The sequence below is a fragment of the Aythya fuligula genome, chromosome 4 (genome assembly GCF_009819795.1).
Source record: "Aythya fuligula isolate bAytFul2 chromosome 4, bAytFul2.pri, whole genome shotgun sequence".
NCBI lineage: Eukaryota > Metazoa > Chordata > Aves > Anseriformes > Anatidae > Aythya > Aythya fuligula.
In genome coordinates this window covers 7,537,841-7,565,762 of record NC_045562.1, presented here as the reverse complement: position 1 = coordinate 7,565,762, position 27,922 = coordinate 7,537,841, and the positions used below count along the sequence as shown (strand labels likewise).

At 41.2% G+C, this 27,922-nt stretch overlaps 1 protein-coding gene across 1 annotated transcript; it reads left to right on the top strand.

The window, feature by feature from the left end:
* The first annotated feature begins 34 nt into the window (after positions 1–34).
* Positions 35–26,858, top strand: MTTP (microsomal triglyceride transfer protein). Its single transcript, XM_032187078.1, has 18 exons — positions 35–95; positions 4,885–5,072; positions 5,606–5,749; positions 7,816–7,923; positions 8,714–8,830; positions 9,909–10,048; positions 10,771–10,921; positions 14,737–14,894; positions 15,789–15,957; positions 16,976–17,083; positions 17,540–17,752; positions 18,798–19,009; positions 19,666–19,763; positions 19,865–19,986; positions 20,800–21,027; positions 24,935–25,059; positions 25,389–25,559; positions 26,480–26,858. The coding sequence occupies exons 1-18, from the start codon at positions 35–37 to the stop codon at positions 26,646–26,648; spliced, it is 2,682 nt and encodes an 893-aa protein (XP_032042969.1). The 3' UTR covers positions 26,649–26,858.
* Positions 26,859–27,922: the final 1,064 nt, after the last annotated feature.

Below are 27,922 nucleotides of genomic sequence, written 5' to 3'. Positions count from 1 at the left end.
TGATGCTGCAGTCAGGAGCTCGGGGGAGTCCAGCATGATTCTTCTAACCGTGCTGTTCCTTTGCATCATTTCCACGTATTCGGCCTCTGTTAAAGGTAGGTCAGCCATGGCACGGCCAGCGGGCGTGCACAGCTGGATGCTTTGCATCAGAAAGGAACATCTTTCTTCGGCCATGCCTGAGCAATGCCAAAGGCAGTGGTTAATTACAAAAGTTTAGGTGCTTGTAACATTCGTGTCAGCTCTGTGAAGGGAAGAGACGATGTTTTCAGGTGCACAGGACCGGCGATGTGAGCCAGGAAAGCGGGGATCTTGACCTTGCTTAGTCAGGACATGCTGTGGGGGCACCAGCTGGAGAGGGACTATTAAGTTAAACACACAGAAGTGCTGCGGTGGATCAGAGCCAGGAAGTGCTTCGGGCTCTCCAGGTTTCTTTCTGAGCAGTTGACTGAGCTACCACTGAAGTCAGTAACAAGCATCCCATTAATTTCGCTGGAAGCTTGATCTGCAATAAGGCATGAAAACCTGGATGTCTGCACAGGCCTTAAGAGCGGGGCCTTACTCAGGTGTCCTGCACAAAGGTCAAGGGTACCAAATCTGGAGACTGCCCGCTTCAGCAGCGCCAGCCTACTGAGGGAAGGAAAAGAGGCCCTTTGTGGACAATCTGACATTAAACTTACAGGAGCAGCAGTCTTGCAACATTCGACAACACCTCTTCTTTTAGTTTAATGTGGATGTCCTCTGCAGGGAGGGAAGGGGAGCAGGGCAGCACCCAGGCCTGACTTAAACTGTTAAAAAGGTGGTAGAGGTGCTCTCAATGTGCCTCATGACAGGAATTATACAGCAAAGAAGCCTGCAGGCAGTTCCTCTAGCAGCAGAAAGCTCTCATAAAACTGCCAAGCAACATTTGTGGCTAGATACTGGTGTGCCACATTTCTGGTGCCGGCTCTTCCCAGCTTCTCCATAACGTCAGTGAAACAAAACTTACTGATGTGAAGTGCTCTTTGTTTGTCACTTTACACCCCCAGTGCGCTGTGCAAGCATTTTCTCATTAGATTATCCCCCATTCAGCTCTGCAAGGTCTCATCTATCTCTAGTGCAGAGAGACTGAGAGCTAAATTACTGGCCCAAAGGCCACTTGGTGCCTCCGTGACAGAGCTTGGATTAGGATGTTTTGCCTATCAGTCCACCTTCCTTTTAGAAATGCTAAAGAAATTAGTAGCTCTGAGTCAGCAAGATCAACACACATGACACTTTCCTACTGCAGTTCCAATTTTCAAATAAATGGCTGGCTTTTGCTTTTTTGAAGCTATCCAGTATCAGAAACAGTGGCAAAAATGATTTATGAAGGTAGAGCCAGCTCGTAGTTAGAGACACGCATGCTGTGCATGCCGTATGTATTAATAAAAGGCACAGGACTTGACAGCTGTCTCTACCCATGCAGTGTAACCTTCTGTATTATACAGTATCATGATTTAATTATAGAATTGGCATGTTACCCTTAATGACAGACACTTAACGTAACGAGTCAAACCATGTGTTATGCGCTCCACCTTGAAAGCATGCACTTCTGACCCTAAGACAGTGCGCTGAACGTGGTCTTTACGTCCGATCCTCCTCCCTTCTCCGGCAGTGGGATGTTTGCCATCAGCTGAAATGGAAATGGCCTCGAGGATCACAGCCTTGGGTACAAAGGAAAGAGCCTGTGAAGGCAGTATGGGGAATTGTTTGGTTGTTTTTTTTTTTTTTTTTTTTTTTAAGGAAGGTTTCTATTAGAAAGGAATGGGAATATTCCTTCTGAGATAGTACCAGAGTTTTCCTCATGAAAGATAGCATGAATATTTAGGAATGCTATTTGGAATGCTGGTGCTGGGCAGTGAAACCTGTGCCTTTGTCCCTCGGGCATAATTTTCCTCCTTGCCTCTCAATCTGACAGTGCTATCCTATTGTCTCTTTTGGCTTCCCCATTTCCACCGGGTTAAGTGCTAACTCCCTGGGGCTGCCTTCAGCACTGCCTCATCCCTGCCTCCTCTCTTACCATGATCCATCACAGGCTCACACTTTGCTCTCAGTGAGGCCAGTCCTGCAACTAAAAGCCTCTTCTGCCCAGGGAACGTTTTCCACATATGAAACAGTGAAAGCTTTCAGAAGCTAGGAGTGTTCTAGCTTCTAGAAATACTTTGCAATTACTCATCTCTTCCATGACACTGGCAAGAAGCCGCCTGCCCGTGTCTTTTCTTCATCTCTTTCCTTCAGGAGGGAACAGTGTATGTGTATATGGGGACAAGCAATTGCTGAAAGAGAGGAGGATGGAAGGACCTGCTGCAGAAAGAAAAAAAAGATCTGTGGGGTGAACTGTGGGAGAAGAGAGAAGATAGGTGAAAGTTGCCTTTAATTGAAAAGAGAGCGTGAGCAAAAGAACCGCCACCCCCCATAACTAATTAAGACTTCTGTCTCTCAGCACCCAGATCATTTTTCTTGGATATGCTTTGCCCCCACCTTTTATCTTTAGATGGGGCTGTGTCATCCTCTGCCTTTAGAAAGCACATAGCGGGTGGCCCCTGCCAAACCTCAGTGAATGCTAAACCACCAGCGCTGCCATTTCTGCTGCGAATGAAGGACATTTTGAAGCAGGAAGCAGCCTGCTCGGGGCTGCTGCAAGGAAGCAGGGCTGTGCCTGAATGGTGCCCCTCATCCCTGGGCACAGACTGAGTGCTCTCTGCTCTCAGAGGCAACGTGGTTTCAAAGGTGATAGGAGTGTGAGGGGAAGGGGCAAAAGGAAAGGGCTAGGAAACGCACAGCAACCCGAAGGAAGGTTTGTACACCTCTTTTTTTCTTTTTTTTTTTTTTTTAAGCAGACACACACACAAAATGCAAAACTGGCAAAGCCTGATGCCAACCTTGATGCTTTAGCGTCCCTGCAAAAAAAATCAATTGCCATAGCTTTGAGGTCCCACAGACAAACAGGCTGCTTCCCCGGGGACTGCTGAACTTGCTGTGCCACATCTCCAGCTGGCGTAAATCCTCAGTCAGTTTGCCTCTCTGTAGCTGTGCCAATTTTCACAATTTGCAGGCCAGACTCAGCGGGGCTGCTGTTTTCCTCAGAGAAAGGTTCTTCGAAGCTGACCTTAACATACTGCTGTGACGTCAAAGTGAACAGGGGAGAAAAAAAAACAAAACAAAAAAAAAACTTAAAAAACACAATTTTGGGGGTTCTTTGAGCACTGCAGAATGTATCTGCCCAGCCATGATGGCCCTGCACTACCCACCTAACTGGGATTAGATGGGATTTTTTTTCTGATAGTTGAATAAGAAAATACTTTGTTTTTCCTTTTTACCAATGCAGTGATTTGAAATGTATTTAACAGCGTCAAATAAATCACCGAGGAACATGATATGAATCAAGATAGCCTGTTGATTCTCCGTGAGGGACTTTGAACACACTGATTACATTACAGCATGCTTAAGAATTTATCTGAGATGTTTTGGTAGTTTTCTTGTTTTTTTCTTTTTTCTTTTTTTTTTTTTCTTTTTTTCTGCACTTAGGCTGAGATGCATCTCCCTAAGGACTTCTCTTTTCTTAGATTAATTCTGTTGTGATTTTTTTTTTTTGTTTGTTTCTGCTTCATACCTAAAAAGTAGGAACTCCCTGCTGGTTTCAGCAAAGCAGCATTTGGGTGCAAGAAGCTAGCCCTGTGACACTTACAGACAGCACCTAAGGTCACTCACTGCATGTGTGTTTACTCTGCAGATGTAACAGCACTGTGTGTACAGCCAGCTTCTCCTTCCCTTCTCTTCCCTTCCCTCTGCAAACTGAGTTCATCAGTTTGTCTTGTGTGGAAGAGACCTTTGTAGCCATCCAGAGCACGGGAGGGAAGCCCTTGGAAACAGTGGAAAGGGATGCCACGTATATCCCATATAACACAGTCCTTAAGGGGGGTTCAAGAAGAAACTGTTTTTCCTTAGCCATATTTTAGGGGCATGATCTTAATCCCTGTGCCTGAGGCTGGTGTTGTAGTACTACACGTTCCCCCCAGAGCTGTGCATGAAAGCAGAGAAAGAGAAGACAGGAAAGGATGTGGACATAGGGCACCCTAGGTCATTTTGCAAAGGAAAAGAAAAATAAGCCATTTGTGTACTACAGATACTTTTTACACAAACAGCACTGAAACTGAATCCCTAGGGAACAGCATCTCCAGTTTGTTCCTAATGTAGATGGAAATGTCACTGTAAATTAGGTATGCAAGCTTCATTTAAGCTAGATTTTGTCTTTTTATGTCCCTTAAAACACATCAGTTCACAGGAGAAGCATAGCTACAGGGACAGTCATTTAGTTTGAAGAACAAGAGCTTAATTACTGCATCTAAAAATATTTTCTCTGTGTCTTCATTACATTCATGTCACTCCTGGGCAAGGCTCTCAGTGAAAAGGTTCCCAATAAATGTGCAAGAGGTGCAGAGAGCAATTTCCATTGGCTCCAGCAAATGGTTTCAGTATATTTCAAATTGCTACACACACACATTGCATGATTAATTACAATATTTTGATTTGCAAATCAAATCGTCAAAATCATGTATTCATTTCTAGTGATAACATAGCCAAAGGAAAGATTTTGACTCTCTTCTATTTGTATATTTAAGTGTAGAGCTAAAACAAAGGATTTTTGTGAACATTCATACCTTGTATATATGAGATTAGTGTCAACTTAAACAGATATTAAAAAACAACTGCTCCAGTAGGACAGCCTCTGTAAGCAAGGGGAGGAAGTTCAGTCCATAATCTTTTGCTGGCAATTGCATTTTTAATTTTTCTAAAGGTGTTTTTTAGAGAGAATGACAAATTGTGTTAGTCATGTCTAAGACAACCTTGTTTTTACTTTCCAAACAGGGCACACTACTGGACCAAGCTTAAGTAATGACAAAATATATACATTTACTTACACTGCTGAAGTCTACGTTGATCGGGCTAAAGCATCCCTGAAGAAAAGTGCAGGCTACCGGATTTCTTCTGATGTGGATGTCAACCTCTTGTGGAGAAATCCCGAAAATGATGACGACCAGTTGGTGAAAGTTATGGTAATTAATGCCATCGCCCAACTTACAACATGCCCGACCTTTTCTGCATTTATCTAATTGCTAATCTTATCTTGAAGTACTTGTTTTCGGAAGATAAGCTAAATCTTTTATTCTGCCATAGTCTCGTCAACTAAAAATGGCTTCTTCAATTAGCTGTTTCCTGTAGAATAAAACTTCACAAGAACATACCTAACATCCCAAGCCAGACCTTCAAAATATCTCCTGTATTTTGAAATTGCTTCATACGGGTTATTTAGCTTCAAAAAACATTCATGGAAGCACCTATGAGAGGAGCAATAGGTTGAAGTCCTCAGTTCTAGCCACAAATATGACAAAAAAATGGGGAAAAATGACATTTACTAGAAATTTTGAAAAAAAAAAAATGAACATTTTGAAAAAAAAATTGAACATTTTGAAAAAAAATGACATTTGCCAGAGACTCGTTTTGGTACTTGGGTTCAAGGAGATTTAGTCTACCCCAGCCTACCCCAGGGCAATATCAGACTGAATTTTCTCTGCTTTTTCTTTGCTAGATAAAAAATGTCCAAGTTGAAAATGTGAATGAACGTCCTGACGCTAAAAACATCTTCAAAGGAAAAAACACAGAGAAGATCATCGGGAAAGAATATCTGGCAGCATTACAGCAGCCCATGGTGCTTGAGTTAGCCCGTGGAAAAGTAAGACCCCGTTTTTCAAAATTTACACTCGGTCTCTGAGGACACCTGAGGCAAATCTTTAATTACAGACTTGGAGAATTTAGCAATTCGCTATCCTCGCAGTGTTCTTGATATGTCACTGTGTCCTATCTTTTATGTACAAAAGACAGTAGCTTGGAGCAGGCTGTAATTTAGCTGTACAAGGGGCCCTTCCAGCCCAAGCCTCTTGTGGCCTGAGGACACTGTATAGATGTAAGTAAACAGCATCTTGGCCACAAACATTTGGGTACCTATGCAGATAAATGCACAGTTGCTGTGTAAGATTTTTTCTGTTGAATTCAGTGAGGCCAGGATTTTATCCAAGGTCTGAAGACAGAAAGGGCAATACAGTTTGTCAGGAGGGAGTTATACCAAGTCTATGAGGAGCAGTGTTAATCTCTTTAAACCCTTAACAGATGTTTTAGTGTGTCTGCTTTACCCACTTCTCTGGCTTGCTTATTGACTTCAGTGTCACCTGTCACAGTTTCAATAGTCCCAAATTAATGAGCACAATGGTGAAAAACTGTCTCCAAAAATGAGAAGAAAAGGGACTGTGTGCAAGCATGGCTTGGCTGTTGCCCTGGTTTTGCAGCCTGCTCTGAAAGAGCACTGAAGCAGTCTCTCTGTGTAGGAGCACAGATGTCCATTTGTAGCTCTCGGCATCTCAGCCTTGCTTGGAAAGGGAATGAAGCAAATCCAACTCCTTATTTTTTATTTTATTTTATTTTATTTTATTTTATTTTATTTTATTTTATTTTATTTTATTTTATTTTATTTTATTTTATTTTATTTTATTTTATTTTTTATTTTTATTTTTTCTGTGGAGCTGCTCCTTTGTCTCCTTGCACTCTGGGCCAGGAGCAGCAAGGTTTGAGCAACAGCTCCTCTTGCCTCCTCTCCATGCTCCTCCACCCTCCCATTGCTTGTGGCTGGGAGCATTAAGCCAACAGCTCTGCTCTCCCTCCTGCTGCCCGAGCAGGTGGGACATGGGCAGAGGGGCAGTGAGAAAGGAGGAAGGTTGAAGGTCGTGCTCTCTTTTCTCTTCTGCAGAGCAGAGCAAGGGCTGTGACACCCTATCCCAGCAGAATCTTTACCTCCTGCTGTAAATAGGCACTGAGCACATACCCTGGCCGCCAGCTCAGCCTACTGCTTTGCAGCTGCTATCAGGTCTACTCAGTAACTTTCAGACTCAGCCTTGTCATCAGCTTTACACAACAGAAAAAGAAACGGGACAGCACTGGCTCCCAACTGTACACATCCCTGAAGGAGGGCCGGGGTGTCAGAGGAACACAGTCAAAATACATCTGCTCCCAGTACATTGCAAATATGCTGGCAGAAGCAGTTCACATGCTAAGACTGAGATGTAGTATTAAAAACTTGGGCTTTTTCTCAGGTAATAGGGTCTATACTCTCCTTTTATGATTTCTCTGCGCTTTGATACTTTTACCCCTGGCACAGTGAGTTCACTTTCCAGGGTTGCCCCAAGATAACACGCTGATTTGACTTACGGTTTCTGAAAAAAAATGCATCTTTAAAGCACCTTGAATGCCAGGTGGAGGTGCAAAGTCTTCTGTTGCCAGAGGAGAGGCTGAAGCACAACAGTTGCCCCGTGAAGTTCAAAGGTTGTGATATGTTTGACACGTTTAAGTCATTCAGTGATTTATCTATGATTCATTCTAGTTTTTGTAACCTGTGATTAAAGTGCAACAGATATTATGTGCACGTGGGGTGGGATTATTTGAAGATTATGCAGGAAAAGAAGTCACGTGTGAAATCATGCAAATTTTTTCATTTTACTTCTAAGTTCTCAATTAGCAGGCAGGAAAGATGCTCACCACGCTGAAACAGTCCTTAGGTACAGCTGCTTAACAAATCTTTGTAGTCGCATCAGGAGGCTCTCCAGCATCTGTAGTTTGCTTAAATAAGGACAACAGGTCCAAATTCAGCTTCCTGAACAGAAAAAGGAAAGGGGGTTTTATGGAAGGGATCCACATTTGCTCTCTCTCATTTAACCACATTTGTTACATACTTGTTTTTCATTCCTACAGGTCCAAAACTTCTACTCATATCAAAATGAACATGCTTTTACTCAAAATCTTAAGAGAGGTCTGGCTAGCCTTTTCCAGCTACAGCTGCACTCTGGTACTTCTCGTGAGGTATGATGCTATATCTGGCAAGATAACCATCAGAGAAACAGGCAGAGCTCAGTCTGATCTAAAAGGCAGGGCTGTGGCTCCTGCTGGCTTCAGAGAGAACAAAGAGGGGCAGAAATCAGCCCCTGGATTGTGTTTGGTGTTGGGGGTGAAAGGACGATCTTCTGAATATCTGTTGACACAAGTCATGTTGCAATTAACTTAAAGAATTGGTGAAATTCATTTGATTTAAAGTACTTTAATCAATTCAGGAGGATCTGGAAATAAACCAACACAAACCACATCAGTATAAAAGAGATAATACTGATGTTTAGATTCATTTGATTCCTAAGTTCAATTCAATGGATAAAACCATTTTAAATCAAACCAAGTATCCACAAAAAGTTGGCAATGGTTTATCCACAACTATTTAACCTGCATTACGTAGTTAAACTTCTGCATCTGTCAGCATGAGCAAAGCTGGAATTTAATGCAAATTCTTAAGTTTAGTACCACCTGCCAGTTGTTCTCGAACTTTTTTGTTTAAATAAACTTTGTTACTTTCCTTCATAGCCATATAATGCAAAGTACCCCTGACTGTCTAAGACAGGTATTTAGAAACACCAATACAAGGAAAAATAAAGCAGTAGTCTCTCTTTACCCTCAAAACTGATAAATAAACCCAAACACAAACAGCACAGCACCTCACGTACAAGCTGTCAACAGTGGAGAATATGGCTCACCTTTGGAAGGTGTTCTGGGGTCCAAAAGATAAATTCAAGAAATAGTCTTAATCTAATTCTTATTTTTCAAGGTGGACATATCTGGGAAATGCAATACTACTTACCAGGTGCGGCAAGATCAAGTGACTAAAATAAAAGCCCTAGACTCTTGTGAAATAGAAAAAACGGGATTTACCAGCCACAACAAGGTATGATTTCTTCTACAAGGTAAAATCTGTTCTGCCTGTTTAAAATATAGCCTTATGAGTTATTAGTCATTTTCTCAAAAGGTCTTTCTGGCATTGCATAAAGCAAATTCCACATGTGCATTTACAGTATTACTAGTACAAATTTCATATGTGGTAGCCACAGGGAGAACAGGAAATGGATTCTCTTGTGCAAACTACCTTGTCTCAGCTGACATAGAGTCCAGCAAAATAATTCACATCACTTTGAACAAATAATGACAACTGTTACCTTTTTCTCAGCTCCTAAGTCACAGCATTCAGTGTACACAATAAATGCTGAGCAAAATCCTGACTCCTGGGTGGAGCCATGTAGGGTTTGAGTAGGAAATAAAGGCTTCCCTATGAATAGGTGTGATGTAGGAGATATGCTGCAGAGGTTCCTGAAGCCCTACTATGGCCTTAATGATCCTTCACTATTCGTAAATGTCCTTCTAAGTGGTTACTAGTGAGTGCAAGCTGGACACATGCTGCTGGCACTGGGATTCTCCGTGTCAGAAGCTGACATTCCTCAGCTCAGAGAAGTACAAAGGCAGCACATGCTCTGTTAATAAAATGACTTAAGACAATGACTGAATTCCTGGTTGTCACACTTGCCATAAAGACTTCAATTTATATACAAGCAGATCAAGCAAGGTGGTTGGTTTTGCTTCTCAGTTGTGAACATGACAATCTCATTTATACGAGATTTTCCTGGAAAAGCTTCCAAATTTATTTAAAATGTATTTTCAACTAAATTACCAGTCATTTTCTCAGCTACAGCCTGTTCCATAATTTCCTCTCCACCACACTTTCCTTTTTCATAAGTATTGAATTTGAAACACATGGTGCAGAAGTGAGTGGCTCTTCTCATAGAGGGAATCTGTGAAAATATGGGAGATCCTAGTTTGCAGGCTTAGCCTGGGATGTTGTCAGCCCATGTGCACCTTCTTCATTTCACTATATTATTTATGAGTTTTGCTGTGACTTGGAACTATGAGATCTCCTAGATTGTTGTTTATTGACCAGCCTTTCTTCTGGTTTGTTTTTTAATTACTTTCAGATCTTGGATGTCAGCACCAAAGCCACATCTGCCACAATTTATGTGCTGGAAGACAGTTTCTTTAAATCCATTAAGGCAGAAGAGAATTATGTTTTCTTTCTGAACTCCCGACGAAAAACAAATGCCAAAATAGTTTCAAAGTAAGTCGGACAATTTGACCATTATTGACGGTAGCAGAAACTCATGGTTCAAGTTAGGTCACGTGTATGTCTTACAGCAATAAGATCTAAGACACTAAACCCTTCAGGTAGAATTTAGATCTCTTTCATATCCATAGGGTACCTAGTCCAATGTTGATTAATGGCTCTACCATAATAGATGCAAATAATAAATAATAGCACTCATAGGAAATGAAATTTAAAAAGCTGCATCTGTCCAAACCATTGTGACAGACTGTAAAACACTGAAAGCTCGGTGATATTCATATAAGAAAAATGATTCAGGCATCTCCTTAACATTATGCTGTTTAAAAAAAAAAAAAAAAAAAAAAAAAGTACATTCAAAAACCCAATTTCCAGTTCTTCTTATGAACAAATATGTGAAACTTTTCAGAATGTCTGTGGTTACTGAGGGCTGTTTACCAGACACTATAGATCCATACTTTGTAAAGTTTGTTACTGAGGTATTTTATATCATGCTGCTCTAGCAGTAATCCCACCAGGGTTAAATATTTCTATTACCTTAAAAAAGCTGTAGACTTTCCATGATCTAAATATTTTAGAACAAGGCCAAGAACTTTAGTTATTCTCCGTTCTGTATTTTTTGTCTGTGGAGGGTTTCTTTTTGTTTCCTCTACCCGTGATTTTTGCATTTCTTCGAAATGTTTGAGTTCTAATGGTGTTTTCAATGTATGGATGCACAGGCAGAGACTGGAACTGAAGTCAGTACAAGCTGGCCCTGGACTGATCGCGGGGAAGCAAGCTGCTGGTGTTGTCAAGACTTTGGACTCCAATTACGTGTCCATGCCCCTAGTAGCAGAGACAGTCAAATCCGAATGCAAAAAGTGTCCTTCGGTAAGTAAACGCAGACTGGTTGGACATCAGGTTGGTTAGCTGAGCAAAAGAAGCGTGAAATAGAAGTTTCTGTCCAGGCAGTCCACTAGGAGAGGTTTAACGCCCCAGGACAGGGAGCAGTACTGTAATGCTGCAATGGTTTTCCACCACATTAGGGTGTTTTAAGATCTACCTCTAAAAGTATCAACCTTTTTGGTGTCTTTCAAAGATTAAGTGCAGTGTTTCTCAGAAATGAGACACCCTTTTGTTTTGTCTCATCTTGACCAACCTTGAGTTGGCAGAAACTTCTATCCTCTGTTTAATGGGGTGTGTAATGACCACAAAGATGGATGACCTGTGTTTATAAACAATTCTCTGTCATGGAGGAGCTAAACTGCTCTTAGAAATTAAAGGTAGATAGCCATTCAGTAGGCAGGAAAAAGAATTGTGGGAATATATCTGCCTGTTCTAACTGCTTGACCATGAAGGAAGACTTTTATTTAAAAGACTCTATAGGTATTTTATAAATATAAAATTGTGCTTTAATATTACTGGCAAGTCCAATATTCTTCTCATCACTCCCCTCCTGGAAAAAAAAATAAAAAATCATATGTAAAACATCTACTAAGACCTTTGTACAGTAAGAACTTACTTTAAATACATCATCTTTTGTTTTACTGATAGTATTCATCATATCCACTAATATAAATTGCAATAGTGATAGTTAGTAAACAGCTTTAATGCTATTACCATTGTAGAATGAATTTAGTAGCAAATGGGAATATTAATTTAAAGACTATTATTCTCTGTCAGTTTCTGATAAGCAGGATAAGGCTTCTACTCAGCACACATAATTTGAATCCTCTATTTCTGATGAGCATGAATTCGTTACTATTTTGGAAATTGTTCTAGCTATTTGGAAGTAACATCGCACTGCAATAATTTATCTTGTCTAAAGCATGTAGAGCCTCAGAGAAGATTAAAAAAATATATTGGGGAAAATGAATTAGAATTTATGTTGTATGCGTGCTGAAGCAGTTCTGAGTAGGGAACATCAAGGAGTCTAAAACAGAGCAGAGACAGGTGCTCTTCTCCAGACTCTGCCCACTGGGGTTTGTGCTGACCAATTTGTCACTTGGAACTGAGTTTCTTATAATGGTTATGGAGATAATTTCCCGGCCGAGATAAAAAACATAGGGTACAATTCCAGAGCTGTGCCTGGGGACTGAGCTATAAACCTAATGGCACGATGAGAATGAAGTGCTGCTTTCTCACTGTATTTTACAGTAACTGCTATGAAAAGATGGGGTCTATAAACAGAACTCTGTATCCAAAGCAGCAACATAACATTTGGTACTTATATATCATAGTATACATTAATGCCATGCTGACATGGTGTGCTGTACATTTTTATGTTTTCAAAACCCTTTTCAAATCGTAACAAGTCTTGTCTCTAGCTTTACGAATTTGGTAAAATAACCATTATCAGCCCCCTTTCACAGGTGGCAGCATGAGCTTCTGTGAGGTTGTGGCCAACATCTACATTTAAATTTAGACCTAGCTTTCTGTGTTTACATGTCAACATGAAGCATGCTCTTTTCAGAAGAGCTCATGGCTCCTACAGTTTTTCTTTACTCACAGTTCCTACAGAAACAGGTGCTTGCCCCTCCTGAAATGGAGCTGTTTCTGTTCTTTCTTGTGTAGACAACCTTTGAAAATTTTGGCTTTGGGCTCTGTGTGCCTAGAGCTACAAGACAAGCCATGCCGTAGTTGACAGGAGAAGGTGCCTCTCACTGCTAAAGTACTTAATGTACAACAAGCAACCTTTGCATTGCAAGTGTTCCCTTATCTATTTGATATGACTTTTAGTAGGAGGAGGAGAAAGATTTGCAGGCAGTGAGTGATGAGGGACTAAAAACCAACCCAGATGTTGGCCAAGCCCATGATGATGGAGCAGATACATCCTGATTGCCCACAGCAGCCAGCTCCAGCTGCATTTCACAGCATTGTGCTGGAGCTGGCAGCCCCCACTCAGGGCAGGCTGATGAGTTTGGGTGCAGCACTGCAGGAAAGCCACTAGTAATCCTCACAGCTTCATGTGCCATACGGACTCATGGGTTGGGCTCACCTAACCTGAGGGACATTTGTGTAGGCTGGTAAGGCAGCTGACAGGCACCGACAGTCAAAAACAAGTCTTGCTTGATTTAGGACCTCTCAATTTGGCTCAGATTTTCCCAGAGAGCCCAGAAGTGCTGTGGTCTAATGAGAGGGAACCCAATTCCTGCCTGAACTTGGCTGAGTTGCCATGGGGCAGTGCATGCATCTGTGCCTGAATCTCTGGGTTATTCAATCCAAATAGCCTGACATTCACATCAGGAGAACAAGAACCCTAGGGAAATTCAGCTGCGGGTGCTGTTTTTTAAAGTCATCATCATTGCAGGAGAAGGCAGCTGCTCCTTGCAGCAGCTGAGTGCTTAGAGCACCCCCAAACGAGGAAGACTTGGTCTCCACTCTCTTTTGCTTGTGATGGCTCCAGTTCACATCTCCTACCTCGCTTGTCCCTAGGGTGTGGGCTAAACCCATAGACCTGGGCTCTGCACAGGAGAAAATAAAGGGATTAAAGAAGTCAGAGAATTCTTGCTGGGCTATGGTGCAACTTCAATAGTGGGAATAGAAAGTGCCCATATGTTTATCCAATTCCAGCCTGTAATAGCCACACTGACCTTGGTGCACTAATCACCAGTTGAGGTTAACAGACCCATCTGTGCCTCAGAACATGAGCTCCTCCCAGCTGGCTATTAATCCCCAGGAAATATCCTATGTCTCAATCATGGTTGCCTAATTATTGTTTGTTACAGTTGATGGAGGTTGCACTCTGTACTGTCGAATGATACTTCTATTTGATGGTAGGTTCAAGTGTTATTGCCTAATACAAAACCCATGAACAGGGGAAGTATTTTAGTAAAGGTCAAATGGGTGCCAGTGTTATTTCCCACTCAGGAAAACTGCAGTAAACACTCCTGCAGAGAACAGCTGAGTTTTCACCAAGGAATGTTCTTGATAATTTGAGATAACAGAGGCAAAGGCAAGTGAGAGAGGAAAGGTCAAAATACCTGCACCAGCTTCTCATAGGAGCGTAGCTGGAAGGACAGATACAGGTACTGTGGGACCATGTTGGCTCACTCTGGACAGAAATATGGCATGGGGAGTAAATATAGCAACGACAAATGAAGAAGCTGGTACCTATTCTAATACCTTCTTAACTACCATTTTGTACAATAAACACAAATCTGCAATAACTGCATATCTTACGCAGTTTTATGAGTAAGAAATCCAAATGACTTGTGGGTCATTTACTCTTGTTCCACACAAACCACTTAGAATATTACCATCTTGTGAGAATTTATGATTTATTTATGAAATCAGGACTTTGCATCTCCCACTTGAAAAAAATCTGACTGAGAAGAAAATGGCAACAGAAGACAAACACCATATTCACCAGAAAGCACAGTGAATTTGCAAGACAAGGAAGTTCACCTTGTTCAGGTGACAGGACCTTCTAAATAACTACATTTTGTTCCAAAACAAATTGTACTTAAGGCAATGTACATTATTATTAAAATACTAAAGAGCTGGAAGAGAGAGATAGAAAGGTCGTGAAGATACGTGGACCGGGATATCACAAATTAGATAATAGTTAGCTAAAGGATTAGCAATGTATTGGATTTCAGCTAATTTGAGCAATAGCTGGCCCACATATCTGCATTTATCAAGTGTGATTTTGAGAACCGAAACCGTGATCTGCGAGTTTTGATATAATGTGAATTATTTTGCAGCTTTCTGAACACTGGCAGAGCATCAAAGAATATATGCATCCCGACAAACTTTCCAAAGCTGAAGCAGCAAGAAACTTTTTGTCCTTCATTCAGAGCATCAGAAAAGCTACAAAAGAGGAGATTCTGCAGATCATTAAAAGTGAAAAGAAAGAACTCCTGTAAGTCATCATGAACAAGCTTTCAAAAGGTTTAAGTTTCTTAAACCTGCAAAAGGCTAAATAGCATGAAAACATTCAGTTCTACTGCTGGTGTCCTAGCAATCCAAAAACTGTATTCACTACTGTCTACAGGAAAAAGGAGGGTTTTGTTTGTTTGTTTTGTAATAAAATATATTTGCATCATATTACTCAGCCACTAAGAATGCAAAGCAAATGCGTTTTGTAGGTTAGGCAGAGTTTCTTATCACAGTTGCTTGTTCTGAAACATCCTCTGATTTGTTTTTGACTTGCCCATTGGTATCTTTCGAATGGAAATGTAGCAGAGAAGGGGATGGTTCATGGCTGGATGTTGTCCTCAGATCGGAGTTTGGGTATGACCAGCATGTGCATCTAGCCTAGGGAGTTGGAAAGCGTTTCTGAGTTCCCCTATAGAGTCAGGAGTTTTCAAGCAAATTAGATCAGATGTCAACAACAAAGATAAACCTGCAAGTAATTCAGGTAGTGTAGAACCCTTTTTTTCTCTAGTTGCTACCTCTTCTGTAGAAGTAAAACTTTTTTTTTTTCCCCTTACAGCCTTGCCCTGTGAACTTAAAGACATTCTAAACAGCTGTGTTTTTGAATGCATTTTGTTTCCTGTATTTGCATAAATTCAAATATTTTTATCCATGGATATGAATACTTTCTGGAGTCCATCTGCTATTTTGAGATGGAAGAATTCACTTTGAACTGTGTTCAAAAACAGTTTTGGCCAACAAGAATAATTCTCTCTTACCTGCTAAAAACAGATGTGTTAGCACAGTAGCTTCATTCTTTCTAAGTGCAACAAACTGCCTTCAGTATTTCCATTACAAAATGAAAGCTCATTACAATATGTTCATTTCCACATCTTTGTAGTCCGCAGATAGTGGATGCTGTAACTTCTGCTCAGACCCCAGAGTCGCTGGAAGCCATACTGGAGTTTCTGGACTTTAAGGATGCAAGTACTTCCATCCTTCAGGAGCGATTCCTGTATGCCTGTGGATTTGCTTCTCACCCCAGTGAAATGCTGCTGAAATCTTTAACTGTAAGTCAAAGGACAAAACCAATACAATGCTTCCAATTTTCCCTTCCTTACCCCTTCCAGGGTCTCCTTTAAGTGTACCAGAAGCATATCACCTGGAAACACACAAAATTCACAGGTCCAGACCAAAGCTCTATTTACTTTGTAAAATGTTACCAACATTTACTACATGAAAAACAAACATACTTCCAAGCAAAACAATTAAGGATGAAAAGCCTTATCAAAGTCCTGACACAATTTTATCATAGAATCATAGGATGGGTGTTAGAAGTGATCTTAAAGACCAACTAATTCCAAAACCTCTTCCATGGGCAGGGACACCCCCCACTAAGCCACATTGCCCAAAGGCCCATCTAACCTGGCCCTAAACACTTCCAGGGGTGGGGCAGCCACAGCTTTCCTGGGCAACCTGTTCCACTGCCTCAGCACCCTAAGAGTAAAGAATTTCTCCCTAATAACTAATCTGAACCTATGCTTTTTTAGTTTGAAACCATTCCCCTGTGTCCTATCCCTCCACTCCCTGACAAAGAGTTCCTTCCCAGCTTTCCTGGAGGCCTTTTCCTGGAACACTGCCATGAGGTCTCCCTGGAGCCTCCTCTTCTCCAGGCTGAACAACTTCAGCTCTCAGCCTGCTTTCACAGGAGAGGTGCTCCAGCCCTTTGATCATCTTCATGGCTCTCCTTTAGACTCGTTCTAATATGTTGGTGTCCTTCTTATGATGGGGGACCCAGAACTGAACACAATAATACTATTTCAAAATAATATTATTAAAAAAAAAAATGCTACAAAATTAGTTCTACTACTTGAGACACTGAATGTAACTCAAGTGAAACGTGGCACTCAGTTTTTATGTGTAATGCTAGAGCAGTTCTCTGCTTAGCCTGAGCCCAGGCTGTTAAGGTGATCACTGCCTTTGTGGCGCACTAATGTCCACAGGAAATGAAGGCATTCAGCCCCCATGGGTTCGTGTGGTTCATTGTATTTAGACAGAAGGACTAACACTGTTGCTTTTGCCTGGCAGTCTAAGTTCAAGGGTGATATCGCAAATGAAGAAATCAGAGAAACTCTTGTCATTGTCATGGGAGCGCTCATCAGAAAGCTGTGCGACAGAGAAGGCTGCAAGCTTCCAGTGAGTATTTGCTGTTCAGTGCTGGCCACATTCTGGTCTGCAACACATGTGAATGAACCCTGCTGATGTTACTGGGACAGCATGAGAGACACAGGCAGCATATTCCTACCTGTTTTAAAATAAGCTCATAAACTCCTTTGTTTAATAGAGAAACTTGTTTTTTTGTTTGTTTGTTTGTTTTTTTTTAATAATGTCATCTATTTTGCCATCTTTATACTTTAATTTGATATCTTCCCAGTGAAGTGAATGATAAGTCTATGGGACCACATGTCACTCTGGGCACACAAGTTATAGTTTGAAGGAAGCCATCAACATGCAGTTTACTAAGAGCACTTTCACTAGCTCTGTGTAATGTTGCACTGAATCAAAGATGGACTAGAACCCAGCCCTGCTGTTCCTGTTTCTCAGGAGAGAGAGTGTAAAATTATGACCACCACTTAAATTGATTTTCTTTAGGCTGTTGTGGAAGCCAAAAAGCTGATTCTAAATAGGCTGGAGAAGGCTAAGAAAGATGACAATGTGAAGATGTACTTGCTGGCACTGAAGAACGCACTCCTTCCCGAAGCAATTCCACTGCTTCTGAAGTATGCCGAGTCAGAAGAAGGGCACATCAGCAACACTGCTGCCACCGCCATCCAGAGATATGATCCCTCTTTCCTCACCAACGAGGTAAGAATAGATACTGCCCAAAAAAAGAGGTGCAAGAGACTATATTGAACAAGATATAACTAAACTAATTACATTTGTCAATCCCACTCTTCAAGATGCCCCCAAGTATTTTTTTTTCATCAGAACCTTATTGCATGTACTTTAGTTCTAGCCAGAAAGCTCCATACATTCCTGCATCCCCAGCTCACAATCTGCCAATGGTACTTAACCTTTGTCTCCAGAGTCAGATGCAGCTATTAAAGGTGGCCGGCAAGTCTGCAGGGCAAACTGGAGCTCCATTTGCAAGAGCATTTTCTCCTCTGTGACATACAGAAGTCATTAGAAACATGGAAACCTGTGTAACCCCTGTTGTTTCTTGTGCTTTCACATAGTCAGGGAAAATACATGATATAACAGAAAGTTGAAATAGCTGCATCTTGCCTTGCAGTCTCCAAGGCTAACAGATGAGGCACAAAATAGCAGAGGTCCTGCCTTGGCTGCATTTTCCTGCATCCCATTTCATACCTGCTGTTGTGTCAGGGTGCTGCTCTGGCAGTGCATGTACCAGAGACCATTCTGTCACTGGGGCTACATGGCTCTCCGTGGCTTTATCAGTAACAAAGATGTGTCATAACCTTCTCAGGGTTGTGGGGCCACCATAGGCACTATTTAGAAAGTGAAAATTGCAATTTATTTTTTTTTAGTGCATCTTCCCTTAACAGTCAAGAGAATCTTTCTCAGGATCTTATCACTGACACGGTATTTTGATCCTAGTACTCCTATTTATTTACAGTCCCACTGTCATAATCAGTGTGGAAGACTGTATTTGGACTGCAGCTGAGAGAGCATAACAGATTCCTCACATCCCCATGTGGTCACTGAGCGGTACATGTCTCTTACATTCCAAAAGGACCATGAAGAACAGTGAGCTGAAAATATATCCTAATGCATTAGCCTTAGCTATGGGCCTAGCTTAAGCTGACATTATAAACGAGATTCCAAGCTGTGCTTTGCCCAGTCATCTATGCGAGATGAGTACTGACTGATAAATCTATTTCCTGACCAGGTGAAGAAAACAATGAACAGGATATACCACCAGAATCGTAAAGTCCATGAAAAGACAGTGCGAACCACTGCAGCTGCTATCATCTTAAACAGTAACCCAACCTACATGGAAGTGAAAAACATCCTGCTCTCCATAGGCGAGCTGCCTCTGGAAATGAACAAGTACATGCTCTCCATGATCCAGGATATAATTCGGTTCGAAATGCCTTCAAGGTACGTTAAATTCACTGTGAAAAAATACAGTTCTTTTGTACTGCTCTGCAGAAATGTGAAGAAACACAGATTCTCATTAGAGAACTGCTGTAAAATTTAAGGACAGTATAAGATGATGCCTGATCTTTGTGCCACTTTTAGGTATCAATGTTTCAGAATAAATTTGTGCATTTGTGACATAAATTTGTGACATTCATTTGATAGCTAGTTATATTTTCAGAAGTACAAATGAGAATTAGGCGTCCAACCTGCAGTACTATAGGAAATTTCTTCTGTTGAGCTAAATTCTGTCAGTTCAGTAAGGCCCTTGCTTCTAGATTTTCAAGAACCAATGATCAAGAAAAAATTTAAACATCACAGTACTAGAAAGAAAATAACCAAAATGTCTCTGTTTCTCAAGTATATTAATTTTCCAGCAAGACCCTTATTTGCTTGCCTTTCTACCTGTTACTGCAGGAGTAGCTCAAATTGGAGAAAGAAGGGTTAGGGGAGGCTTAGAGGCATAAGTTCAATTTTAAAAATGAGAGCATCTTTCCTACTGGGAAGTTCACACTTCCTCAGATTTGATGTTTCTGTAGAAGGGTAATGCATTTGTCACAATAACTTTTCTGTTTCTCTGTTTTGTTTGTTTGTTCGTTTGTTTTGAAACCTCACAGCAAAACAGTTCGGCGAGTTCTGAAGGACATGCGTTCTCATAACTACGAGCGCTTCTCCAAGCCAGGCTCTTCCTCTGCCTACTCTGGCTATATTACACGTATGTAACCAGGAAACTGCCTTATAACCCTGTTTGTATTCCCAAACATTTGATTAATCCACTAGTTTAGTCACAGGTACCTTTTGTCTTTTTTAATTAAGGTGGTCCTGATATATCATCCACATACAGCCTTGACATCCTCTATTCAGGCTCTGGCATTTTAAGGCGAAGCAACTTGAACATCCAAGTTTTTGATAGAAATGCTCAGCTTCATGCCGGTCAGGTAACTGCTACATGGTAGTAAAAATCTAAGCCAGGATGTGGGGTTCTTCTTGCAACTTCTAAATCAATTCAATAAGGCTCTTGTGTGCCCTCACCAAGAAGACAGGTGTTTTGTCCTATATGATGTGTCCAAATCCTGTCTCTCGTTAAAGCCTATATTGTTTATAAGATATAATTAGTAAAAGCCTTGCGATTTTGTAAAATCAAGTCCCGTGATATGAGTATAATGTAGATGGAAGTACAAGGGTTTGCTCAAATCTAGGAATCAAAAAGATTTAAGCGAGATGCTTCTGTTTTGGCATTTTCTGAATGTTGGCAAGTGCCTTCAATACTATAATCCTCCTAAGTTTCTAAGTTTCTGCAGGACAAAAATTGCACCAAAAATCTTTTGTTTGTTTGTTTGTTTGTTTTTGTTTGTTTGTTTTTGTTTGTTTGTTTTTTGTTTTTTTTTTTTGTTGTTGTTGTTTTTGTTTTTGTTTTGTTTTTGTTTGTTTTTGTTTTTGTTTCCTCCTGAATGCCTGCGGAAAACAGTCATACAAATAAAGGAAAATGTGATTAAAAAGAAACTAAGACCAGGCTTGTTGGCAAATTCTGCCTTCATCTAAAGTGAAAAAAAACATGCTGTGAGATTATTTTAATTTCAGTATTTCTAGTTGCTCTGCTTTGTTCCCTTAAGTCATAACTTCATACTTTTTCACCTACAACTAAGTAAATTAGACTTAGGCTCTAAGACATTAAGAAAACTTGAAAGGTTGTTAACAGCCTTGTTCAGGCAGAGCTTTTTCATTGATTCTGTGTTACTGTTGCCTCTTAGGTGGTGATCGAAGCTCAAGGTCTAGAGACCATAATAGCTGCAACTCCTGATGAAGGAGAGGAAAACCTGGACTCTTTTGCTGGCATGTCAGCCATTTTGTTCGATGTCCAACTCAGGCCAGTTACATTTTTCCAAGGCTATGGTGACTTGATGTCTAAAATGCTCTCAGCAACTGGAGATCCCATTAATGTGGTGAAAGGACTTATCCTCCTGACAGATTACTCACAGGTACTAGTAGCACACTTTTCTTCTGTCTCTTAAATGCAGATGCTCTCTCTCTCATATAGGACATCTTATTTTCTCTTTTTCTAATGTTGATAAATCTGACCAATGCTCCATAAGCTTCTCTTACTATAGGAACAATAGAAAAGTCACAGGTATGAAACTAGAATGAAACTACATGACAAGGTATCTAGGACAATGGTGAGAACACATATCATTCTAGAAAACAAAGTAACACTGAATAAAACAAGATGCAACTGAGCTTCCCATAGAAAACTCCTATTACTATTATCTCCTCTCCCACAGTTTCTTGTAAGATAGTACTGTCCCACATAACCACCTCATTTTTACTCTTCAGAAGTTGTCCAGAGACCTTACATCCAATGAGGCAGTAACTGTCAGGTAGTGAGTGAATTAATCACTGGTACTCAGCCTTTCTCAGGTCACTAACCTCCAGACAGCAATGCTAAGAGGAGCAAAATTCACATGCTTATAGCCAGGCTAAAACAGGAATTAAAATGGGGGTTATACAATTTTCACCCCTAATGGCAGTTCAATTTATATTTAAATATAGACTCATACACAAACATAACTGACACCATAATATCTTATTGGAGGACTAAATGTCCAGACATGTTAAAGTTCAGGGCCAGCATTTTACTCCATGAACTGGAGTATTCAAAGAACTGCTTGACTTCAGGACAGTTGTTGGCAATATCATTCATAGGCGAAATTGCAGAAGGATGACCTTCTTTTACCTGACAGGGCTGTTGATTCCCCTCTAAATCTTGGCAAAAGCAGATGATGAGAAAATCCACTCTGATCGAAATTACACATAAACACCCCCTGAACATAACAGCTGTCCCTATCCTGAACCCAACTCAGCCACTTTACAATGGTATCATAAGCCTAGAGGGCTTCCCAGGTAGTGCACAAATTGGCAAAGTAAAGCTCATTCCAACAACAATTCCACCTGCAGATTGTGGGCAAAAACTTTACCACGAGCTATTTAACGAACTGCAGAGATGAGAAAGATGATCGTACGAGCGTGGTGTTTACAGAACTAAGTATTTCCAACTGCTGTGCGTGCACCAAGCTCCGTACATACCCTGGCAGAATCAGCTGGCCGAGCACCCTGAGAGCTCTGCCAGCCAACAGATGCTCTGCTCCTCATCTTTGGAGAACCTTGTAAAAGTCTGGAGCACACCAGTGCTGGGATTGGGTGCCATTTTTAACAGCATCAGGGTGTATCATTTTCAGTCAGACACTGACTCTCTGGGAGCCTGCACAGTGCTGTGATCAGATGGGATCCCACCCTGCTTTCTCTCCTGAGTTACCACTAGCACGGCTGCTGCTTAAGCTCTTTGGGATTCGAGCTTTGGACACCACCAAAAGCGAGCATTTACAACCCAAAAGGCTGTTACCTTTTGTAGTTCTTACCTCTAGCACCACAAAGGCAAAAACTCTTTAAAGCGCTGTTGAAAACAGCTTCAGGCTGAGCTGCTTTTAAACAACATATTTTTCTAAAACTGGTGTTACATCAACATTACAGGTCAGCAGCAACATCAGCAGTGTTTGGATACTTACACGTGACCCAGTTCAGCTTTGTTAGAAATGTTTCCACCTGTCAAATCCTTGAACTGTGACTGCAACTGAGCTAGAAAACGTTGTTAGACTGGAATTGTGTGTGACGTAACACTGAAACTGAGGAAAACCAGTGCAAGAGAGCCATAATTAAACCAGATTCTTGATTGTTGAGTACCACCTCTGCTTTCCCTGGCCAGCTTGGCCAGGTCTTGCTCAGAACATAAGCCCCTTTACAACACAAACAAACACAGAAAAAGGCAACAAAGACAAATGTAGATTTTTCTTCTTCCAAATAAGAATACCAGGCATGTGAAACATTGCTCACTCTCTGATACCACAACTCAGTGTGCCACAGCTGACCGCAATGTTGATTTCAGAACAGGTGAAAAGCATGCATAAGATATGGACAGTGCAATCGAGACCAAACACCCAAAGCATAGCTTGGAAGCCAAGACATGAGCTTAAAAATGAATTGTCAGAAAAGAGCTGATGTAACGCTTGGTTTGCAATCATTGCATTGGCACAGCTTGATTTTGAGAAAAGCTATTTTTAAATCTTGGGAGTTCTGACCCCCCTCATTGATGTTCATAAGGATCATTTTGCATAGCAGGACTGAAACTGATTTATACTTGCAGTGCAGTCAAATCCACCAAATAACCTCCCCTGGCAAATCGCTTCCTTTCATTAACTTTACAACAGCAGTAATCCCGACAGGCACATTTCAGAGAGAGGTGATTTCCAAGTTAATAGTATTGCTGCTGAACCCTATGCTCCCAACCCACTCTCTTTAACATCTTTTCTCCCCTAACCTCACAAACTGAAGTCAGAGTGTGTTTCACAGCCATTGCCAGTTCTCACAGTGCTGTTTGAGGGCTAAGAATAACAGTCCAGAATCTATAATTGCCTCTATAAAATAAACAACTCTCATAAAACTGTTCTTGAGACTCTAAAGTCACCTGCGTTAAAGTTCAGTAGTGTTAATATTTCTCCTAGGCAACGCACCTGCCAGAGGCACAGAGAAATTAAATACTTTATTAATAGGTCAGAGAAACCATTTGAAAGCCAGACCCCAGTGGAAGATAGCCAGGTCCCAAAGGAGTGCCTTTTCCAGCAGTCTCTGCGTTGCTTTACAGTAGCACTATCCGTGCAACACATAAAGAAGCTGTTTTTGTTGAAGCAGACCACATGTCAGCATGTCAAACAGCAGCTAACGATTCCGATATTTCAGATCACACTTTCCACTGCAACTGACACACAAAGCTTAAAATAGGAAAGGAAAGGAAAATACTGCTCCTGAGAAGGCTGGGTCCCTGTGATCTACACCTCCCATTAGCCTGGACTGGATTTGCACATGAGATGAAGGACAGGACTGAGCTCTAAATAAGGAAATAGATGAGCTAGTAAAACACAAGACAAGCACTCCTTAGATTCTCTGCCAGTTTCAGTGACAAACTTGACTTCACTCTAGGTAGCCTTTAAAGCCTAGAAGTGTGCAGCCATCGCACACCAATCATACTCTGATATTCTTGGGTGCAATTTGACAATACATTTAAAAATATCCTCCCCTCTGGTTGTGTATACATGTCTCTGCTAGAACGTATACTGTTACCTTGTCAGTCGTTAAAAACTACTGACCAATTCAGTCCCAATTAAAAACAAAGTAAAATAAAGTAAAATAGGTGTTTATCTCCACATCTAAACAGACCAACATGTGTTTTTAGTTAGCTCAGAAAGTATTCCTTCCCCCATTGCAGTCAGTAGAAAAAAAAACCTTGATATTGGAAGGACAACACTCCCAACCCATGATTTTTTACCTGGGTGAAAATAAGAAAGCAGAGCACACGCTTGCTGGGGATGTGTTGGGTTTGTAAGCTGTGGCCAGCCCACGGCATCCTTGAGTTAAATCTCAAGCCCACTTCAGCAGCAGCTGACTGCTGTGTTGGCCCTACCAAAACGATTGCTTCAAATACTGTTTCAGACCCGAAAAGGTGAAGTAATCATACAGAGCCACAGAGGTTTCAAGAAGCCGTGAGCGTGCTTGATGTTTGATGGAAAATGCATTAAATGCAAAATACCTGTGGCAATTAAGGTGCATTAGCTTATGGGCTTGGCCGGCCAGCCACTAAAAATGTACTTTGTGCTACTTTTGGGTGTGCTGAAGAAGCAGCAGCACATCGCACTGATGCTGGTGCTCCAGAGAGGAGTTGACTCTGACTGTGCTGGCCTGCCAGCAGAGCCTGCTGACAGCAGTACAGATGGGAGTATGGAAACCACCGAGGTCTGCAGGCAGTAACGGGGGTGTCCCTGTGCTTTCTTTTGGCTCCAGGAGTTTCAGCTGCAGTCCGGGCCGAGGGCTAGCGCGGACTTCCAAGGCGGCCTGGCCATCGACATCTCGGGAGGGATGGAGTTCAGCCTGTGGTACAGGGAGTCCAAAACCAACGTCAAGAACAAGTGAGATACCCCCTGTGTGTACTGTAGCTTTAGACAGCTCAGGCTCCTGGGCCCTGGTAGTCCCAATGAGAAGAATTTAAATATAAAAGACCTTGTATTTGAGCTAAAATTGAAGAACAGTTACATGTATGGGAGAACATTGGTTGTTCTCTTTTCATTTCCACCTGGGAAATACCAGTTCTTCCTGGTTTCTTCAGAATTTATATACCTTTAGCTGAAAAACGGGCTCCTTTGGGGGCAGATTTAATAAATGGATGCTAGGAATGTATATAATTTATTTCCCTGTTTCTTGATATGTTTTGAACTAATTGTAATACCTTTATTTGCAGGGTAGCCATGTTTGTATCTGGTAACACAGAGGTGGATTCCTTCTTTATAAAAACTGGCATGGAAACCACTTTGGAAGTAGAAACAACATTGGACTTCATCTCCACTGTGCAGTTTTCACAGTACCCATTTTTAGTCTGTATGCAGATGGACAGAGTCGAGTCTCCGTTTAGGTAAGGATGAAGAGTACACAGCCTACGAGGTGTCCTTCCAGCCATCTGCTCTGTCTGGAACTTCTGGTGCTCACAGCCAGGAGAGATTAACAACAGAGGCCAAATTTCACCCTAACACAAGCAGGTGCAGAGCAAGCTGTCATGCACACCAAGCAGCCTCTTGCTAACCCATTTTTCCACATCCCTCACCCCTGAGGTTCAGAAGATCAGTGAATTTGCTCTGACTCTGCACTTTTGTCCAGTTTTCTAATTTGGTTTTACGAGTCAACTGACTGATGTGGCAGGAGACTCGTCCTGAGCATGTGGTCAGTTCTGGTGGTGATCCGAAACTCTGCCGGCTGTAGTTGTCTGTTCCACTAGTGTGAGAGGAAGTGCATAGCCATAACCCAGCTGAACTTGAAAGATTTCCTCATGATCTGTTATTTACTGTAGTTGATACAGGTACCTGTTGCGTGTAGTTGCTGCAACTGTTATGTGTGCTGCCGTATTTTATTAAGGCATCAGCATTCCTGAGATCTAAACAACTGGACGATAAGGTAAAAGATGCTTTCCAGTAGCCAAGGAGTGTTAACTGCATTAGCCATGTGAGAAGCCTGGTTTATTATTCCTTCCTAATCCCTATTTGCTAAGACCTAAAGGCAATAACACTTGCAGAGCCGGTGCCAGATTTCCATTCAGTCTTTTCTGATCCAAAAGGTGGTAATCCTGAGAGGAATTAAAGAACTTGAGGATCTCGAGGAAATCTTAAGATTCTGTTAAGTATCTGTTACTCTCTTGAGGCTAAAACATAGTCTGATTATACCTACGCATTGTGGCAGTGTAAACACCTATGTAAAGTGTTTGTCTTCAGCAGCCTCACCTACTGGGCACATTTTTGCATAAATTTGTTAACACCAGACCACCACATTGTACCTTTACAGGCATTCCGTGACCAAGTATGAAAGTCTACCATCTGGCAGACGGTACACCGCCAGGAAAGGGACAGCAGAGCCGTTGGCGGGTTGTGAGTACCCTCTCCATCAAGAGAACTCCGACATGTGCAGGAAGGTTTTCAGCACTGCATCCGATTCCTCCAGCAGCTGGTTTTGAAATGGGCACCTGAGCTTTTGCGACCCTGAATCCGTGGCTTCCCCAATGCCTTAGGCTTGTACGTACCGTACCAACTCGGAGCTTGATCTTGCACTACTGCAAGTAATGGGAAATTTGCCATTGATTTCAACAGGCCAGGATCAGACTCCCAGTGCGTGCACAGTGTTTACATATTAACCTATATTTAAGACTTTTGTAAAAAAAAGAAAAAGCTAGGGCAAATAACAACCAATTTGGTAGTGTACCATGCACTCCCATAAGGGTGGTGCTTGTTCTTTATTTTTACTTTTTTGTGCCAAAAGCAAAAATAATCTCTCATTTTTCTTTCTTATGGAATACAGAAGTCCATGTTTTTGACATGCAGTAAGAAAAATTATGATGTATAAAGAATGATTATTTATGAATATATTTTAAAGTATTTAGGTGTTTAGGCCTATGACCAATCCTCATTCCAATATTCAAATACAATTAACATCTAGATGGGACCATGAATTCCTGCTTACTCAGTATTGCCTGTTTACAAAAAGAGCAGGTTTTATTTTACATAATTTTAACGGGATCTTTCATTTTTTAAGCAGTCAGAACTTGCTTAATATTATTATTTATCTCTCTTTTTTTTTTTTTTTTTTTTTTTTTTTTTTTTTTTGTATTCACTGCCGCAGTTATATACAATTGATTAAAAATATGGGGTGACATTTCCAGAAGTACTTACAGTTGACTCAATTCTGCTCCAGTTGAAATCAGTGGTATAATTTCTGTAGCTACCAACAGGAGCAGAGTTAAGCCAACACGAATTGCTCTTCAGAGTTGCCTTCTGAAAAATTATGTCACTGTGTGTAATCAAGGCAGGTATAGTTCAAAAAATGAACCCACCCACTAAGGCAATTCTGAACTATGCTGAATAAAAAGGTCCTGAAAGAAATCAGTTTTGAATGCACGGTCTAGCAAAGACTGTGCAGAGCCAGAACATTTTTTTTCTGGATAAGTTAGGCTCATATTTGAGCAAGTACAAGTAATCGCTACTCATGCCAGTTATCCAATTAAAATAACTTACATTAGTACCTTTTTGCTCATTCAAGTAGTGGCTTCACTAGAACTGTGGAAAAGAGGAAGAAAACACTTTATATTTACAACAGCATTGCAGATAAAAAAATGTATCTCATCCCAGCCTAGCTGATCTATGACATGATCCATCTGATTTAATTTTATAGGACAAGGTATGTGAGTGCTTGTAACAAAAAAATAAAAGAAAAAGCCAGGAAGAATGTTGTGGG

Coding starts and splice junctions, on each gene's coding strand:
- MTTP (XM_032187078.1), top strand. CDS start 35: ATGATTCTTCTAACCGTGCTGTTCCTTTGCATCATTTCCACGTATTCG. Junction 15,958..16,975: donor TGCTGCTGAAATCTTTAACT/GTAAGTCAAAGG, acceptor TTTGCCTGGCAG/TCTAAGTTCAAGGGTGATAT. Junction 19,987..20,799: donor CTCAGCTTCATGCCGGTCAG/GTAACTGCTACA, acceptor GTTGCCTCTTAG/GTGGTGATCGAAGCTCAAGG.